Below are 18,920 nucleotides of genomic sequence, written 5' to 3'. Positions count from 1 at the left end.
AACAGTGAGGGATCAGGGCCCAGCTACGAGGCTGTTGGGCTTGGAGCCAGGAAGACCTGAGTTCAAATTTGGCCTCTGACGCTTCCCAGCGAGGTGACACTGTGCAAGTCAAGTGACCTCTGCCTGCCTCAGTTTCCTCAACTGTATGATAGAGATAATAACAGCGGCTCCCTCCCAGGGTTCTTGTGAAAATTAAATGAGAGTACCTGTAATGTACTTTGTGCAGTGCCTGGCATACAGTAGGCACTGTATACATGCTTAGTTCTTGCCTCCCTATTGTCTCTATTACGTATACAATGGCTGGCAAGTCACTGAAATGTGGGGAGCCTCAGATGCCTCCTTCCTTTTCTCTAAAGATCACCCTGCCTGCCATGACCCTCTGAGGACTGTAACCCCTGGAGGGCAGGGACCCTTCCACATTTGCCTCTGTATTCTCGGTGCCTGATGCACAAAGGAGGTCAGCACCCCTCAATCCGATGGTCCCTGGGGTCCTTTCTGCTCTGCTCCCGTGGGTGCCCGGAGCGCTAAGTCAGGGTACAGTTGTGACAACAGGAGGCACAGCCAGAGGAGTCCCCATAGGGTGGCTCTCCCCAGGGCTGGACCCTCTCGAAGCTAGACGCTCAGGCAGCAGCCCAGCTCCCCAGGCCCTGAGGAGGCCCAAGCCCCCCCAGGCAAGGCAGGGCCGAGATCATCGGGACCACCAGTGCAGGCGCCTGCTCCCCACCTGAGAGCCCCGGATCCAGGTCCTGGGTCCCCACATACAGCATAAGAGCCATTGTTTCCATAATGCTCTAAGGTGTGCAACATGCCTCATCAACATGACCTCATAAAAACCCTGGAGGACGGCATTATTACTGTTGTCTCCATGTTTTTAGTGACTTGTCCGGGGACACCCCGCTAGTATCTGAGGCTGGACTGGGACCCAGGTCTCCCTGGCTCCAGGCCCAGCACATTCAGTGCACACCTACACTGCACTAAAGTACCGAACGCCCCCAGCCAGCCCTCCTGCAGACCTGGCCATCTCCGGCAGCGTCCGTTTGATGCACTTCAGCGTCTTTTTCATCATGGAGGAGTTCTGGAGGAGGAAGAAGGGCCGTACGAGCCGGCGGATTCGCACCGTCTACAAAAGAGGAGGGTCCTGGATCCCAAAGTCCCTTTTTCGACAGGCATGTGAGAACCAGAGGGAGCAGGGACATGCCCCAGGGGTGGGGGGTGATGGAGGAAAGCTCAATCCTGAGGAGCCCAGCCGTGCCATGCTGGGACACATTGTCCCAAGAGGTAGTGAGCTCCCCGGCATCAAAGGCTTCCCATCAGAAGCCAGATGACCACTTGCCTGGACTGTGGCAGGAAGGGAACTGGCCTGGTTCAGCCTCTGGCCCTTCTAGTGTGGGTGCACCCCCTCAAAATCATTCACTGAATTGCCTTCCACCCAATGGCTTCGATGGATCCTGTGGGAATGAGACCCCCATAGCAGGCCCCTTCCCAAGCTGGGGTGGCTTCCAGAAAGCAGAGGGCTGTAGTGAGAAGCAGCTGGAAGGCCAGCCTAGCTGCTCACTCCTGCATCCCCAGGGCACAGAGCACAGCCCCTGCAGAGCTCAGCCAGCAGACCCAGTGCTCCCTGGCAGGGACTCATTTCCTTTGGGTCTGTCTCCTCAGCCCTTAGCACGGTCCCTGGAACATAGTAGGTGCTCAAGTGCTGTCGAATGAATGAATGAAGCAGCCCACAGAGGGCAAAGATGTTTCTGCAGGGCGAGCATGCTGAATGAACTTGTGAAATATGCTTTACTAAACTGGCCTCAGCATCGTTCAGTCCTATTCAGTGGGACAAAAGTTTATAAAGCACCTACTGTAGGCCTGGCAGGGAGCAAAGCCCTGGGAATACAAAGACAGAAACTCAACAGGCCTCGTGCTCAAAAGACTCACATAGTCCAGCGGGGAGCACGGTGCCTGGCACACAATGGGTGCTTTATCAACGTCTGACTTGATGTGAACTGAATTTGTGAAAATAATCAATACAAACAAGGTCGTTGCTTACACTGAGCAAGGTTTCCTTTACAGACCAGTCCTGTGACCCGAGGGAGTGTCTCAGGCACAAGCACTGGTGAAGCATCTACTATGTGTCAGGTCTGTCCAGGGACACAGAATCGTTAGGTATCTGCCAGGGGCCACACAGCCAGGATGTGCCAGAGGTGGGATTAGAATCCAGGTCTTCCTGCCTCTGATGAGAACTCTATTGTATAAGGCCTAAGGGGCCCCTCCTTCTCACCTTCTCATTCTCAAGCCTTTAGAAGACCCCTGGACAGTCAGTGCTCCTCCCCCCAACCCCACCTCTTCTCACCTACCATCCTCAGGGACCTTGTGCACACACTCCATCCCTCCCCAAAAGTCACCCCCAGCCTCCTCACCTCCCGACAGCCGAAGCTCAGGGACACAGTCCAGTCAGCCACAGATACCGCCAGGGCCACAATGTAAGCCAACAGCCAGGGGTTCTTCAGAAATTCTTTCCATCCAATCAGATAGCTCTAGAAGACGGAGGTACACACTGAGATGCTCTCAACACCTCCAGGGAAATCAGGGCTTTTCTCTATCCCGGGAGGCAGCAGGGGAAGCACAGGGGACCATGAGACTCACAGTCCCCCATTTTACAGATGAGGATACTGAGACCCAGAGACATGGAAAGTGGAAAAAGGGGAGGAAAAGGGGGTAGCAGAGAGAGGAGGAGGGGGGAGAGGGGGAAAGAGAGAAAAGAGAAAGGAAGAGAGAAGAAAAGAGAGGAAGAGAGGGAGAGAAAGAAAAAGAGAAAAGGAGGGAGGGAAAGCAGAGAGAGAAGAAGAGACAGAGAGAGAGAATGCAGGCCTCATCTGCAGAGGCAAGGGGCTGCAGGTACAGGACAGTGTACACACAGTCAAGACAAGGTTGGTGTATCAGTTTTTTCCTTCTTCATTTTTTGTTACAAGACATGGAATGTGGAGGAGAAGGACGGAAGTAGACCTCAAGAAGCACAGCTTTAAATGACAGAATATTTCCCAAGTCCCTGTGACAGAGCAGCAGAGGGGCAGTGGGCTACAGGGGAGGGCGGGGGGCAGGCAGGGAGCCCTGGCACATCCCTTCCCTCTCCCCAGGCTCACCTTCATGGACACGTCCGCTATGAACACCAGGAAGCAGAACGCCTCGATGCTCTCGGTCAGGCCGCACGGGGGCTCCCAGGGAGCCTGACGGTAGCGGACATCTGAGGTGATCGTGAGGGAGGAAGGCATCTCAATGAAGGCCAGAGACAGGACCAGGAAAATGGTGAAAGTCAGAACCCTTGGAGAGAAGCCAAAGCTCCATCAAAATGCTGGCTGACCCTCCGCCAGCCCCACCATGAGAGCAGCCTGGCCGCCACCAACCATCGCACAGGCTGTCATGGGGTACCTGTGGATCCCAACAGCTCACATTCAAAAACTGATGGGCTATGAGACCCTGGGTAAGTCCCTCACTCTCTCTGGGGCTCAGCTGCCTCATCTATAAAGTAAGATTGCCCAAGGTCGACCCCAGTCCAGCGTCCAGTGACCCTGCAAGCCTCCATAAGGCCTGCCCTACTTGTCTGTGGTCATGCCATCCACACCAAGGGTCAGGCCTGTTCTAGTATCAAGATCTCTGAAATCCTCCATCAACTGGCCCAGTTCAGACAATACATGACAGCCTGGAGAGCCCACTGCAGCTGCCCTCCAGAGCGAGCACAAGGCTTACCCACAGACTGCCCAGAAGGGACAGGAAGGCTACCCAGGGAGGCCACCCAGGGCAACCCCCCCCAGAGACCTGGTCTGCCTCGAGCCTGAGGCTGGTCAAGCTTCCCAGAAGTTGGGACAGAAGACAAACTCTAGAGCCTCAGATATGGCTGGGGTCAGCCCTCCCAAGCCCAGTGTGGACACGCTCCTGCCCTGCCCCAAACCCTGGGACTCCCCCACACCTTCCTGGGGGAACCTTTCTATAAGTTCCCATGTCTCCCCTCAGAGCATCGGTCCTGGCCCTAGATCAGAGGGTGGTCACTGAGTTGCCCTCAAGTGAAAAGTCAGCTCCATGACCTCAGGCCCCGCTCCTGCCCACTCTGATCCTGCCAGTCTCACAGGGTCCTACATGTCAAGCTAGAAGAGACCTCAGAGGCCAGAGTCCATTTTACAAATGAGGAAACTAAGGCCAAGGGACACAAAGTGATGTGCATGAGGGAGCCCCACAGGTGGAAAGCTTAGCAGCAACCTCTCTGGGTGCCCCCAGCCCCACCCAGGCTCAACTAATCAGTCTGCAGATCCCTTGACATCCCACCCCAGGATCCAATGGCCATCCATCACTCAAGGAGGCATGAGCCCTGAGGATGGGGTCAGCAGGGACCCAGGTTTGAATCTCCTCTCTAGGAGAAGTCAATTAACGTCTTGGAGGCTTGGTTTCTTTATCTCTAAAATGGGCATCCCCCTGCCTGCAGCACAGACCACCCTCCCAGGATCATTCGGGGGAATAAATTCACTTGGCAAACAGGGGGAGTCCCGTGGAACTGCCAGGGGGTATTCCTGTGATTCCTGACAGAATCCAGCAGAGCCCAATGAGAAAACCATGAGCAAAGAGAGGAAATTCTCACCCCTGGCAGATGTGCGAGTAATGCCATCGGTAGAGCGCCAGCGACATGGAGTCCATGCGGTGATTGATGGAACGATACTGGAAGGAGAAGTCAGACACGATGAGGAGATACCCACACGCCGGCATGGAAACAGCTTCTGACACGCTCAGCAGAGAAGATGGGAGAAGAGCAAGGGACTGGGGTCCCCACTCGGCAGCCATCTACTCCCTCCCCTTTAGGGTTGGGTCATCTGCAGGAGGCGGCCAGGTGGGTGTCCAGGTAGGTGCCCAGGTGGGAGCCCAGGTGGGTGCCCAGGTGGATACCCACATGACACAGCCCACAGCTGGGGCACAGCCTCCTGATGTGCTCAACTCTCAGGGGCTTCAGGAAATAGAGACTGAGCAGCCCACACACACACCTCCACACCCTATACCCTAATCCTCAAAGTCAAACTCAGGCCAAAAACCAGGCTGTGCATTAGGAACAGGGACATGGTGACAAGGAGAAGCAGGGGGAGGGACAAGAGACAGACCAGAAGTCCAACCCTGAAGCAGCAGGCCCGCAGTCCTGCCAATCAAGCTGCTGGCAGTCAACATTCACTGATTAGTATTAGCACATCAGACCGAATTCATTCTTGTTAATATTACAGATCCGTCACACCAACTCGGTACCAGGCACTCTGCTGAGCGCTGAAAGTCCTAGGAATCAGTAAGAACTTATTAAACTACACTGCAGAGATTGTATTTAATACTGGGAGGCATATAATGTATATATATATATATATATATATCCCTGCAATTGCCCAGGTAGGGGACAAAGAGTGCAGAATACAGCACATACTCTTAGGTCCCACTAATAGTTTCGCTTTTTTTTCTTCTCTTTTTCCTTTGTGTGAGAAGGGCTGGCTCACAGGGGAGTGGCAGGGCAAGAATATGTTCAGGAACGGATGGGGGTAAGAAGTATAAAAGGCAGTGATTGAAATTAAAATGTTAATTTTTTCAATAAAATAAAATAATTTTAATCAAAATTTAATTTGTGTAAACAGTTGAAAATAAATGAAAGTGCAGTCCCTTAAAAGGACAAGCTTCTGCTTTCACCAAGATTCCCATCATTTGTCCTTTCTGGCCGTGTGCCTGGGAGTGGGGCAGGTCCCCACCTGCGCATGAGAAGAGCCCACCCATGGCGGGAGGGCAAGTGGGCTGGCCCCAACTCACTGGAAATTGAAAACCATTTTTAAAAGCAAATGGCCACATTTCCATGTGTAGCTGTTTCCACCAGGCCCCCAGGGGTCGGGATCGCTGCCTGCTGAGGGAAAGGCACAGGGAAAAAATGATCGGGGGGACTTGTGGGGTTCCTGCTCCCCAGGACCTGACACCACCAATGGGAGGAAGTAAATAGGGCAGCCTCCTTACCTGGATAGCATCCTCGATAAACACCACAGCCTGGTTGATGCAAAGATCCCGGCAGGCATCGGAAACTGGATACAGAGAATTCAAGTCACAGGGTGTAGGAGCTGAAGGACCCCTGAGGGAGGCATCATCCAGACCACCCCAAGCATTTTTATAGAGGGGGAAACTGAGGCTGAGAGAAGTTAAAGATTGTCATGGAAAGAATGCTGGAGATGGAGTTGAGAAGGCTGGATCTGAATCCCTGCTGCAATATGACTAGCTGTGTGACCTAGGACACTTCCCTTCCCCTCTCAAGGACTCAGTTTCTCTCTCTGTAAAATGGGCTGTGAGCCACCTAAGGATCACTGAATCTGAAGCTGAGTGAGATCTTGGGATCATCTGGTCCACTGCCCCTTTTACAGATGAGGAAACTGAGGCCCCAGAGAGGGGAGCGGACACAGAGCCAGAAGTGATTTTAGAGCCCACATAGGCCTCAGTTCGGAGATGATGGAACTGCCTTGTCCAAGGGGTCCAGTCACTTGCCCAAGGTCATGCAAAGAGTACACATCTGTGGCAGGATTTGAATCCGGGTCCTTTGACTGCACTGGCCCATAGCATCCTCTAGTAACACAAGCTGCTGTGGCAACTGCAGCTGCTAAGGGGGAGAGTGAAGACTTGAACTCAGGCCTCCAGATGCCAAGCTTGGGCCTCTTTTCAAAGCGCAGCGCAGCCCAGGACAACTTGCTGAGTTTTTCAAGGGAACTTTCCTGCCTTCATAAGAACTAAAGACCAGCTGGGGCCCAGAGGACTCTGCTTCTCAGACCCAGGGAAGGGGTTCAGAGGTCACTCAAGGCAGGCCAAGGGAGGCAGATGGTCCTCAGAGTGCAGAGACCTCGGACCAGGCCAAAGGAGTCTCTTGGCTCCACTCAGCAGGCTGGCACCCTTGCCCAGGAGGCGCCTGCTCGACGCCACAGGCTGGCTGACACCCAGGAGACAGGCTCAGCCAACAGCTCTGCCCCAAACCAGCATGATTCACTCAAGGGTAGCGTCGACTTTATTGGAATACCTGGCAGAGTCTGCTCAGGAATGGCCTTCCCCCAACCGGGTGGAGGATCCTGGATGCTGCCAGCCTGGGAATCCGGGGTGGCTGGAGGCGCTGGGCAGTTCTCCCCTCTCTGGCCTAGGGCCCAGCTGTCCAACACTCAGCCACGTGGCCCCTGACACTGCCTGGCGCTGCCCAAACCAGATTGCGATGCAATCAGGATGGCTCATCCCTCAGAGCAAGGAGCCTGAACCCCCAGAATGCCCCAACCCTTGGAGACAGTCTGGGAAGTGAGGCGGGGCCGCAAAGGCAGATCATGAAAATAAGAAGGGAGACCCGGAGATGGGGGTGAAGGAGCACCCTGCCCAGCACAAAGCTTTCAGAGGCAGTGAAAGAAGGGCCTGCTCCACACCCATGGCAGTGCGCCGAGGCAGAGCCCATGTCCCGGGCCTGGTACAGCTCAGTGAGCTTCTAAGTACAAAGTCAAGACACCTGAAGCCAGTAGTTTTGAAGATAAAAGAAGGAGGGGGGTGAGACCTAACCAAGAGAACAAAACTATGGGTCAAATGCCAGGAGGGACAGACCCAGAGGAGGCAGGGAAGGAGTCAGATAATTTGGGCAGAACTGGGAAAATCCCTGAAGTCTTCACTTTGGAGAGCTGGGCAGTGGGAGCTGAGGGGCAGCTGTTCCTGGGAGAACCTATCATCTTACTTTGTCCAAAGGTATGTGGAGCTGGGCCCCAGAAACTTGACTCCCCAGTTTCTGGCTGAGGTTAGTGGCTATCCCTGCCCAGGAAGAAAGCTGTCTCTGGAGTGGGGGGACCTAAAACTCCACATGCACAAAGGAGGTTCTTGAGGCTGGGAGGCTATACCCAGGGAGCCCCGTCCACCTCCCAGGCTCCATGGGCTCAGCCCTGGGACCTCCCTTCCTGGACCCACAACACTAGCCAAAAATATCATCCCCCTATGGCTGCTGAAAGTCTGTCACCAGGCCCAGCACTGGAAGCCTTCATGGGGCTCCCCCTCCCTGCTTCTTTCTAAGGATTAGAGGACCAGGAACTTGGGGCTCTGCCATAGGGCTGCAGGTCAGACCCCTGAGGGAGGAGTCATTTGTCCTCTCTCCCTGAAGGTAACAGGGAGCCACAGAGATTCCTTCAGCAGAGAAGAGACTTCAGCACTTAGTGGAGAATGGATTGGAGTAGGGGTAGACAGGCAAGATGATCAGGGGCCAATGCAAGAGTACAGGCAAAAAGGAAAGCAGGCCTGACGTAGGGGTGGCTGTGAATGGAGAGATGGAGACACCAGAGGAGGTCACACCAGCCCACGTGGAAGAATCAGACGAAGAGGTTAGCGGACAAGTCACAACAGCTCGTGACCCATAAAGAGATGCACGCCTAACCCATCACGGACTCACAGATTTGCAGCCAAGAAAGAGCCAAGAGGGAGCCAAGAAGCTCCTACTCCGGAGATAGAGGGGCTCAGCCACGGTCACCGAGGGGAGAAAGGAGCAGGGCCACTGGACCCCAGCTCTGCTCTCCCAAAGTAGTCCCCTTCACAGACTGCACGCTTATTGCAAGTGAGAACATAGTCATTCTGGCCATTGATGAAACAATAAAAGAACAGAGGGGGACACAGGTGAGGACAAAGGGAGAACTGCAGAGTCATTCCCCAATGGATAAACAGCCAGAATGTGAACACACAGCTGCCTGCTTCTGTCCTCCCTCCTTCCCCGCTCCCTCCCCACTCCCTTCCTTCCCTCCCATCTTCGTCCCTTCTTTCCTTTCTTTCCTCTCTCTCTCCCTTTCTTCTTCTCTTCCTTCCTTCCTTTTTCAGAGCCTGGCTCCCCCTTTGTCCCCCAGACTGGAAGCACCATGACCACTCCCAGACCCAATTCCCTGCTGACTGACCCAGAAGTTTTGACCTGGGCTGGTTCTGCCCTCCACCCCAAGAGGCCTGACCACACTGGTAATGACCTGTTTAGTCGGCTTTCACCCTGCTGGCACACAGACCATCTGGGCTCGGGGCTCGGGGCTCCAGAAGCCTCAGCCTCCCCAGCAGCACAGACTCCAGGGGAGCATCGCCATACCCAGCAAACAGGAAGTTTTCAAAGGAAGAAATCCAAGATTTCAACCATGGTTTGTAAAAAAAAAAAAAAGTGTTCTAAAACTCAATTAATTAGGGAAATGAAAATTAAAGCAACTTTGAGGTTCCACGTCACACACATGAGACTAACAGAGAGAACAGAAAAGGGAAATGCCAGATACTAGAGGGGCTTGGCAAGACAGGCCCCGAGTGTTTGTTCCTGGGGAGCTGCGACCTGGTCCAGCTGTCCTGGGAAGTCTTCCAGGACTGAGCAGAAGGCTGCCAGACTATGCCCATAGCCTCTGCCCCGGTTTAACCACCAGTCGACAGCCCACACCCCAAAGAAGCCCAAAGATATGCCCAAAAAGAGTTCCAGCGTCTCTTGTAGGAGCCCCAAATAGGAAGCAAGAGGGTGCCCACCTTGCGGGGACAGCCAAGCCAACTGTGGCATATAGATGTAGATGAATGTTGTTGCACCATAAGAAATGATGAAATGCTCCATGTTGGAGGAAAGAAAGAAGAACTCCGTGCACTGGGGGAACAGTTCATGCCACGACAATAGAGCCACAGAGAGAAACAGTTCCGATAGCTGCTGGAATGCTGACCACGGTAATGCTAAGTCATGGGTGCAGAGGCCCGTAGGCAGAACAGGCCGCTCACTTCCTGCCAGAGTCTAACGAGCCCATGCTGTCAGCTCTGCTCCCCGGGGCCTGTCGTGGCAGGATGAGTGGAGGGCTTTCGGGCTCTGTTTTTTCCCCTTTCTCTAATTTGTTTGTAGTGGGAAAGGAGCAGGAGAGAGAGAATATAAACCCATGCTCGCCGGCCAAAGTCAGCTTCTTTTTCTGTTAAGGGAGAGGAGAGGCGGTGATGACTCAGTTGGGCTGCATGGCCCCTCGCCCACCTCTTGTGGTTTGGGTTCCTGCCCTTTTGGACTGGTCCCAGCACCTGCCTGGTCCAGGGAATGAACCACCTGTTCCCCTTCGGTTTGCTGGGCCCGACAAAGGAGATGGTACCCTCAACATGGGCAGGGACAGTCTTGTCCAAAGTGCCCAAGCCTGAGGTTCCCTGGGGCTTTAGCAAGCCTCACATCAGGTTTCCAGCCCCCTAACACACACACACACACACACACACACACACACACACACGCACACACACGCGCGCACACACACACACACACACACACACACACACACACACACCTTAGTCCACTGTCTGCCCCAAGCTCCCACAGTCCACTGTCTGTACCCTGCCACCCCACACTTAATCCTGCCCTTTCCCCACACACTCCACATTTCCTGTGTCTAAATCTCTCCATCCCATTCAGGTTAGACACACTCAGAGGGCCCCATAGAGGGGCCAGCTTCTTCCTCACATCTACTACAGCCCCTAGAACAAGGCTGACCTGTGAAGGGTGGGAGGCTGTGGGGAGAAGGAGTAGAGGCCATTTCCCACAATACCCCTGGGGGGAGGAGGCAGGAAGGATGTAGAGGGAGAGCCTGAGTGAGGGCTTAAAGCCATTAGGAGAGGGGGTCCTGGCGCTGTGTGTGCCATGGACCAAGGAAGGGCATAGAGAGCCCAGACACCCATCCATGGTCAAAAGTAAGAGGGCAGATGAACTCTGGATGGAGACGCTAGGCCCGGGCCCAGGCTGGGGAGCCCACAGGGCCCCCACTAGCCTGGCATCTGCTCTATGGCACGGACTGCACCATTAGAAATGCAAACAGTGTGTGCCTTATCCATTGCTGGCCCCTAAGAAACATTGTGGAAATGAATGACAGACAGAAGGATGAACAGAAAGACAGAACTGGTGGGAAAAGAGATAAGCCTGACTGTGGGACAGGCAGCAGGAAGGATCGGCAATTACTGAGGCACACAGAGGTGAAGTGACCAGCCCAAGGTCACACAGTCTGGAAGTGCCTGAAGCCACATCTGAACTCAGGTCTTCCTCACTCCAGAATTGATGCAAGAAAACATCAGTAATACAAAGGTTAACGTGATCCTCAGTGTATCCTAAGTTTCTATTCGCTTACACAGCAGGAAATTGACCTCTGCTCACACTGCAGGGGAAGGGGTCTCCTACCCCAACCTGAAGGCAGGGACCAAGCTGACCAGCACACAACCAGCCACCCTCCTTAATCACTCAAGAGCCTCCATCCAAATTATCTCAACCGGAAAGCAGCACCTGCCTATGCATCAGGGACAAAAAGTTAATAACGACCCCACACCCTTCTCTCGTGACAAGCTGGCAGGTGGGCCATGCAGGGATCATTCCTATCTGACAGATGAGGAAACTGAGGCTGTGACAGGGGCGTCCCCCAGCTAGGAAGTGCCTGAGCCAGGGCGTAAGCCCTGGTGTCTCTGCACGCCACACAGCCCTTTCCACTATCTGCCACCATCTCTGCATGTGATGAGGAGGCCTCCTGGGGGAGCTGAGGCACTTGCCTGTGGTCTTCATGGGCACCCAGGCTGGGTCTTGCATGGCCCAACATCCGCCACCTGGCCTGCAGGTCAGCAACAGGCCTCACCTTGTCACCAGGCCCAAGCCCAAGGCCAGCACAAGCCAGCACACACTCCCATCCAGAAGGCCGGAGAGAAGAGGTTCCCAGGGTAGGAACCCTGGCACCTGACTTTTAGGATGCCTTCTCCCTGACTTCCTATGAGGCTGGCACTTGGGAAGGTCCTATGGGGGGACAAAAGAAAACTCCATGGAGCCTACCCTGATTGGGCTGACAGCCAGGCTGGAACCAGGGGACATATCCTGCAAGAGTTGATACAGACTGTCGTGCTCCAGCCCATGGGGTCCAGGTAGAGCATTCTGGGAGGCCAGGAGGGCTTTCTGGAGCAGAGGAGATGGGACTCCAGCTGGACCTGGGGCGGGGGGGCCTGAAGGATTCGTGACTCACAGGACCACAGACTTCAAGCAGGAAGGAGTCTTGGCTGGCATCAGGCCTAACGTCTCAGCTTACAGACAGATGCTCAGAAAGGGGAGGACGCTTGTCCAAGGTCACACATCACCCGGTTGCTAGAGCTAAGATCCCACCAGACCTCTACCTTCTCGCCTCAAAAGACTCTCTGTGCCTTCAGCCCCTTCCTCTGATTTGTCAGTTGGGGTGGGGGGCATCTAGGATTCACTGCTTTCTGCCCTGCTTCAGAGGAAAACCTCAGAACACTGGCTATAAGCTGCAGTGGCAGATTCAGACTAAGAATTTGCTGACCATTAGAACTAGCCAAGAATGGAATGGGGCTGCCTTAAGGGGTAGTGAGCTTCCCACTCATTGGAGGTATTCAGGCAGAGACCAGCTGAGCCATATAGGGGTTGCAGTGAAGAAGGGACACAGGTCCTGGCTGGATAAACACAGGGCATGTCAAGACTACAAGGGAGTGCTCTAAAAACAAGCCTGGGACACCACCCAGCAATCAAACATTTCCACCAAGAATCCCAGGCTGGGCACCCTGACTCAGATCTTTGGGAAAGCCACAATATCATCAGGACAAGTGCTCCTGGGCCGGAGGTAGCAGCAGTTCCAAGCTCCCAGAGACAAAGAGGGGCCTGGACCAGGAGCTTAATTCCTGCCCACCTGCCAGCCAGTCTTTGGGGCATGTTCCGGTTCGGCCTCAAGTCAGTCTGGATCCCAGGCACCCAGGCCCTCACTGACCATTCTGCCCCATGATTCCTGATTGGCAGCCCCAATTCAGACTGGTGATCCCCTGGTACAGTCTCAGGGGCCATGGGTCAGCTCTCAGCTTGAGGAAATATCGGAGGAGTCGCTCAGCACACCCAGGCATACAGAAAGGACTGGGTTAGTGAGAAGGAATAGGTGTGTGACCTTGGACAAGTCTATGTCCTTGACTATAAAATGGTGCTCCCTCTCAGACTCCTCATCCTGCCCCCTCACCTTGATGTACCCCACGGGGCTGCTCTGGCCTCTCTTTCTCCATACCATCTTCTGTGCTGAGGTCATCAGCACCCACAGGTTCAACTATCATCTCTAGGCAGAGCTACATATCCAGATCTAATCCCTCTCCTGAGCTCCAGTGCTGCATCTCCCACTGCCACTGGGGATCTCCAACTGGAGGGAGACATCTTAAATACAATAGTCCAAAGCAGGATTCATGCTTTTGCCCCGGGCCATGCTCCCTCCCAACTTCCCCGCTGCTATCTTGGGCATCTGCAACCTCCTGTATCGAACACTCCCAGGCTCAGTCCTTCTTGACCCCTTACACTTACCCACGGCCCAAGCAGGTGCCACATCTTGCTTTTTCTACCCTCCCCTCCTATCTTTTCTCATACACATCCCATTCTCTGCATTCCCAAATCCATCACCATCCTAGGTCAGGCCCTCATGCCCTGAGGTCTAGACTACTACAATGACCTTCTGCTTGGTCTCCCTGCCTCCAGTCTCTTCCTTCTCCCATCCATCCTCCAGTTAGACAGTTGTCTAAGGTCTATGTCCAGGGCTCCAGACCCATCAAGACGGGAAGTCCTATGCTGAGTACTTAGCTAGTATAAGAAGTATACAGTAAGCACTTAATAAATGTTGCATTTATGGGAGTTCATAGGATAATAATAAACTCATGGATCTAGAACAGAAAGATACCTTACAGATCATCAAATCCCCCTGTCTCATTTTACAGGTCTAGGAAGGGCAAAGGACTCACCCACTGTAACCCAGGTAGAAAGTGTCAGGGCCAGGCTTTGAAAGTTAATTTCTAAGGGCTCCTCCCCCTCAGAAATCATGGAGGCGTGCCATGCCTCAGGGTGGCAAGGTCACCAAGCAAGGTAAGGGTGGGTAGTCCCAAGGCCTTGGTGGGCATAAAGAACAGAGCTGAGACCTGGGCAAACACCAAGCACCTGGAAATAGCCGAGGGGCCAAAGTCTGGGGGGAAGGGACACGACTCAGAGGCCTCCCAGGAAGTCTCGGGGACTCCGCAGAAGGACGAGCCTTCTGGGCCAGAAGCCTCTCCAGCCGTCCTCCGGAGCCTCCAAAGCTAGGGATGCTAAGGTCAAAACTTGGAGGTGACTGTGGTCTGTGTGAACACAGCCGCGGCCTGGAGAGCTGGTCACTGGGGGCACATCCTGGGCATTCCCGCCCTGGTCACTGGGGGACCGGACATACTACTGGGCCTGCAGGGATGTAATTTCCCCAGCTCAGATGCAGAGGTCGGACTGTCCGAGCTGGGGGGCGGGGGGAGGCTGGCTAGCACAGTCGGGTAACCGGAGGACCCGGAGTCCCGGCGTCACATCAGGGGTGGTCAGAATTGCAGCGGACAACGTCCAGGATGGGGGGGCGGGGGCCTCAGGACAAAGAAGAGAGCGAGAGCGGGCGCGGACCTCGGAGCTGACCCAGAGAGAGCCCAACCCCAGGTCCGGCTCCCTAAATGGGGACACGAGGAAGCGCTCAGTCTCCCCCCGCAACTTTGGGTCAGCTCTAGCCGATCTCGGGGCTGGCGCAGGGGACGTCCGGGACCCCCCTCCCCCCACAGAGCTCTGCCGAGGGTCTGGGGTGGGGGAGAAGAGAGGGGCGGGGAGGCCAGGGGGGAGCCGACGTCCGGGCCAGTCCTCCTGCCCCTCCCCCTCCCTTCCAGGGGCTGCAGCCCTTCCGCTCCGCTCAGTCACACAAAGTGGGTCCGAGCTCCCGATCGCCCCCTCCCCGCCTGGGCCCCAGCCCCGGCTCACCTGGTTCGGCTGAGGCACCGTAGGAGCGGGCGGGGCCGGAGCCACGGCTGCCCAGGGCCCCGTCCGGGGGCCCCGAGCCCGAGCTGCGGGGACTGCGAGTCCCGGACAGCAGGGGCTCGTTCTCCTCCATGGGGCCGGCGAGGCCGGGGCAGCCGCCACGCGTGTGCTCGCCGCCGTGTCCCCGCCTCGCCGCCGAGCGCAGTCCCCAGCTGCGCCTCCGCCGCCCTCCCGGGCCCAGCCTGGGGCGGGGCCGGCCCGTGACGCGATGGGGCTCCCCTCCTGGGGCGGCCCAATGAGCGCGAGGGGAATCCCGTGACCCGGGAGGCGGGGCTTCCCGGCCCCGCCCCCAGGCCAGGAGGCGTGCCCTGGAGCCCCCCTAACCCTCGGGATCGAGGTGGACCCGGGCAGCCCCCCTGGACCCCGGCAAAGCCGGAGAGTCGGGCCCCGGCCCTTGGATCCGGAAACTGACTAATTAGTCAATTACTGCCTGCCCGGCCCGAAGCGGGAGGAGGGACACGGGCGTGGTGCGGGGGGTGGGGGGAAAGGGGGGCGGGAGGGAAAGGGGTCCATCCTCCTGGAGCTTCAGGGGTCTTCCCTGCCCCAAGCGCAGAATCTCAGAGCTGAGGGGAGTGCGAGGGGGCTGCCAGAGTCAGGGAGCCGCGGACTCCCAGCCTCAACTATTCTCTGCCTCAACTTCCCCATGTGTAAAATGGCGTGGTGATAGCAGGGCCTCCCTGGTGGAGTCGTGTTTGAGGATGAAATGACATTGGCAAATCTCTAAGTGATACAAAGATGGCATAGTTATTGAGAGTGACACCGGAGAACTCGCTACCTTGAGGAACAATTCATTGGATTCTCATGGTGGGGATGGAGGGGAGAGAGACAGACGCAGAGAGAGGAGAGGAGCGGAGATAAGCAAAACAGTTTATACAGTAACAACAGCTTTGTAAAGACACCTTTGGAAGATGCAAACACTCTGGTCAATGCAATAACCAACCACAGTTCCAGGAGCCCAGTGATGAGCCAAACTGCCCACCTCCTGCCAGGGACGTGAGGGACTTTTGGACATGGCCAGTGCAAGAATTTGTTTTGTTTGACTATACTTATACGTTACAAGGATTCTGTGTTTCTGTTTTTCGGTAAGGGTGGGGAAGGACACAGAACTATACTAGAGGTTTTTGTTCATTGAAAAAAATCATGATTACTTAATTGCTAAATCTGACAGACTTTGCTCAATCCCCATTCTTCTCGATGTCTTTATACTATTGGACACCACTGACCACCCTCTCATCTTGGTTGTTTGTTCCTCTTGCAATATTAGCCTTCTGGCTCTCCCCACGTTAGTCTCTTCAACTGCCAGGAAGAGCTTCCTCAACCTGTAGAGAAGCTAGGTGGAGCTATGTGACCTTGGACAAGTCACTCAATCTGTTTGCCTCAGTTTCCTTTTCTGTAAAAATGGAAATAAGGATAGCACAAAACTTTCAGGATTGTTAGGAGGATCCAATGAGATCTTCCTAAGGTGACTCATCAACCTTTAAGTGCTATGTAAATGATAATGAAGGTCAGACCATGTCAAACCCCCTCCCCACCCCCACCCCCCACACACACACACACAATCAGTAAACTCCAGGGCTCACTCTTCCCTCCATGGTCAAATATGAAATCCTGTGTTTGGCTTTAAAGCCCTGCTATCACATGACCCCTTCCTGCCTACCTTTCTGATCTTCTTACACCTTACCCCCCTCCAAATTGTGATAATTCTGATGCCCCTTAGTCCAATTAATCAGGATTTATTCAGTTGATTGTGATTTCATGAGTATCAGTGATTGTTTCTGTGAATTAAGCAAAATAGAATTAAGTTTGAAGTAATTATGTTAGTTGATGCTGTTAGGATAAGAGTTATGAAGGATTAGTCTACCATGTATTGATGATAATGTTCTTTGTGTTTGATTTATCAACTGGATCCATATTGTTAGTTTGACACACAATAAGAATGTAATTACTTTACTACCTTCCCACCCCCCTCCAATCAGTAACATGCTATAACAAGGTTGATGAGCTGGTGCATACCCCATCACCCCTATGAATCAGTGCCACCCACTCCCTACTGAGCTTTGCTTCAAACCCACAACTTCCTTGGTCTCAAGGATACTGTTGGTCAGACTAAAGTCTTCTGACTTGTAAAAGGCCTTGAGATGTTGAAAGGATCTCAGGACCTTTAGAAAGACCCTCCTGAGATGACTTCTGGAAGTCCAGTTGACAAAGTGGTTCTGATTGATAGGCATTGTCCTTAGCCAGTCATAAGATTTCTGCTGTTCTGGAACTGACCGATGAAACTGTACCACTTCATTCTGGTTTTGGTTCTCCCTCAATGACTATAAAAGCATGTTTTCTTCAAGTTGAGGGGGTCCCTGTAATGAGGAAGAACTTAGACCCAATTAATTAGGAACCCCAGATTCCCTCATAATTAAACATGCTTGGAGACCTCGGTGACTTTCTTCCAACTTTCCTTCTCACTGTCCATTCCCCATGACTGGCATGCCCTCTCCTCTCACCACTAAGCCTCAACTAAAATCTTACCTTCTACAGGAAGCCTGTCCTGTCCGCCTCAATGTCAGGGCCTTCCCTAGGAGATGGCCACCAATTAACCCCACACACACTTGTTTGTTCACAGTTGTCGAATGCTGTCTCCCTATCAGATTGTGAGCTCCTTAAGGGCAGGGACTGTCTTTTGTCTCTTGTATCGACAGCACTTGGCACCATGCCCAGCACATACTAGGCACTTAATAAATGCTTGTTGATTTGACTTGGCTTTGCTCTCTTCCTACCTTCCTGACCCCACCTTCTCAGTCTCCTTTGTTGGGTTGTTAACCACATCCCCTCCCCTGCCTCTGGATGAACCTAAAACTGTCCTGGGCCCTCGACTCTTTTCTCTCTATTATCCCTTAGCTATTTTGTCAACTCTCACAAATTCAATTATCTCTCTGCAGATGATTCCTAGATCCCTGTATCCACTCCCAGTCTCTCTCCTGAGCTCCATTTCTCCATCACCATTTATTTTCTGATTGGACTTTTCAAGCTGTGTGTCCCATAGGCATCTCCAATTTAACATGTCCAAAACCACACTCATGAGCTTTCTTCCCAAATTCACCCTCCTCCTACTGTTCCTGTCTCTGCCGAGTGCACCAGTCTCCTTCCAGTTATCCCCTCTCCCTCCCTCCACTCTGATCTTCACAGCCTCGGGGTCATCCTCGATGCCTCACTCTTCTCATCTTATAAATTCCAATAAGGGCCAGTATTTGTCAATTTTAGATCCCCAAGGGACCTCTTGTATCTCTTCTCTCCACTCACAAAGCCATCACCCAAGTTTGGGCCCTAATTATCTCTCCACTAGATTCTATATACATACATACATACACACACACACACACACACACACACACACACACACATATATATACACATAAATTTATGCATACATACACATATACATACATACATATATAATAGCCTCTTCATTGATCTGAATGAATGAAAACTCTATGGTTGGCAAGTGGTTGGGGTCATAGGCCAATAGAATCTTCCCTTTCCAGAACAGTTTGTAATGTAGGTAGATCTCATCTCCTCCTCTAGATGTCCCCTGCGGCGTGACTCAATGTCCCTCACTCAGAAGTGTTTGGAACCCCTTGAACTGATGGGGAAAGGTCAGTATGGAGAACAGGTTCAGCAGGGCTAGTTGCCTCTGAGGACAGAGTCCAAGAAGCCTCTTCCCAAGCCTGCTTATTTATGGCTCACTCATTAACTAAGGTTAATGGTCTGAATTTATTTCCCTGTATTGGGCACACATGTGAAATAATCTTCAGCAATGCCTCCAACGGCTCCTGACTCTCACGGGGATCTCTGCCAGGGAAGATGCAGCCAGTGGAGACAATGCTCAGTGCCCAGTCTCTAAAGCCCAGATCTGACTTCTGTTCCCTCACTCCCCATCACGTTCCATATCTTCTTTCTTAGTCATGAACCAAGAGTCGCTATCTCTTCATCTCTCCTTGAATCAGGTGCCCAAAGCATCTCTCTCTGAGCCAGGTGTCCCAGGCACCACCTTTGGGATGAAACTTTTCCTGAACTCCTCCACCACTAG

The 18,920-nt window shown here is 53.6% G+C and overlaps 1 protein-coding gene across 1 annotated transcript in view; it reads right to left on the bottom strand.

Annotated features, from left to right (window-relative positions):
• Positions 1-15,026, bottom strand: part of TPCN2 (two pore segment channel 2) — a 34,779-nt gene extending 19,753 nt beyond the window's left edge. Inside the window, exons 1-6 of the mRNA XM_072639390.1 lie at positions 14,783-15,026; positions 6,007-6,071; positions 4,616-4,692; positions 3,129-3,306; positions 2,406-2,522; positions 1,014-1,120 (exon numbers count right to left, since the gene is read on the bottom strand). Of these exons, the coding sequence (XP_072495491.1) occupies positions 1,014-1,120; positions 2,406-2,522; positions 3,129-3,306; positions 4,616-4,692; positions 6,007-6,071; positions 14,783-14,912 (674 nt within the window). The 5' untranslated portion in view covers positions 14,913-15,026. The remainder of the gene's footprint in view (positions 1-1,013; positions 1,121-2,405; positions 2,523-3,128; positions 3,307-4,615; positions 4,693-6,006; positions 6,072-14,782) is intronic.
• Positions 15,027-18,920: the final 3,894 nt, after the last annotated feature.

The sequence above is a fragment of the Notamacropus eugenii genome, chromosome 2 (genome assembly GCF_028372415.1).
Source record: "Notamacropus eugenii isolate mMacEug1 chromosome 2, mMacEug1.pri_v2, whole genome shotgun sequence".
Classification (NCBI taxonomy): domain Eukaryota; kingdom Metazoa; phylum Chordata; class Mammalia; order Diprotodontia; family Macropodidae; genus Notamacropus; species Notamacropus eugenii.
This window is presented reverse-complemented; position numbering and strand designations above follow the sequence as displayed.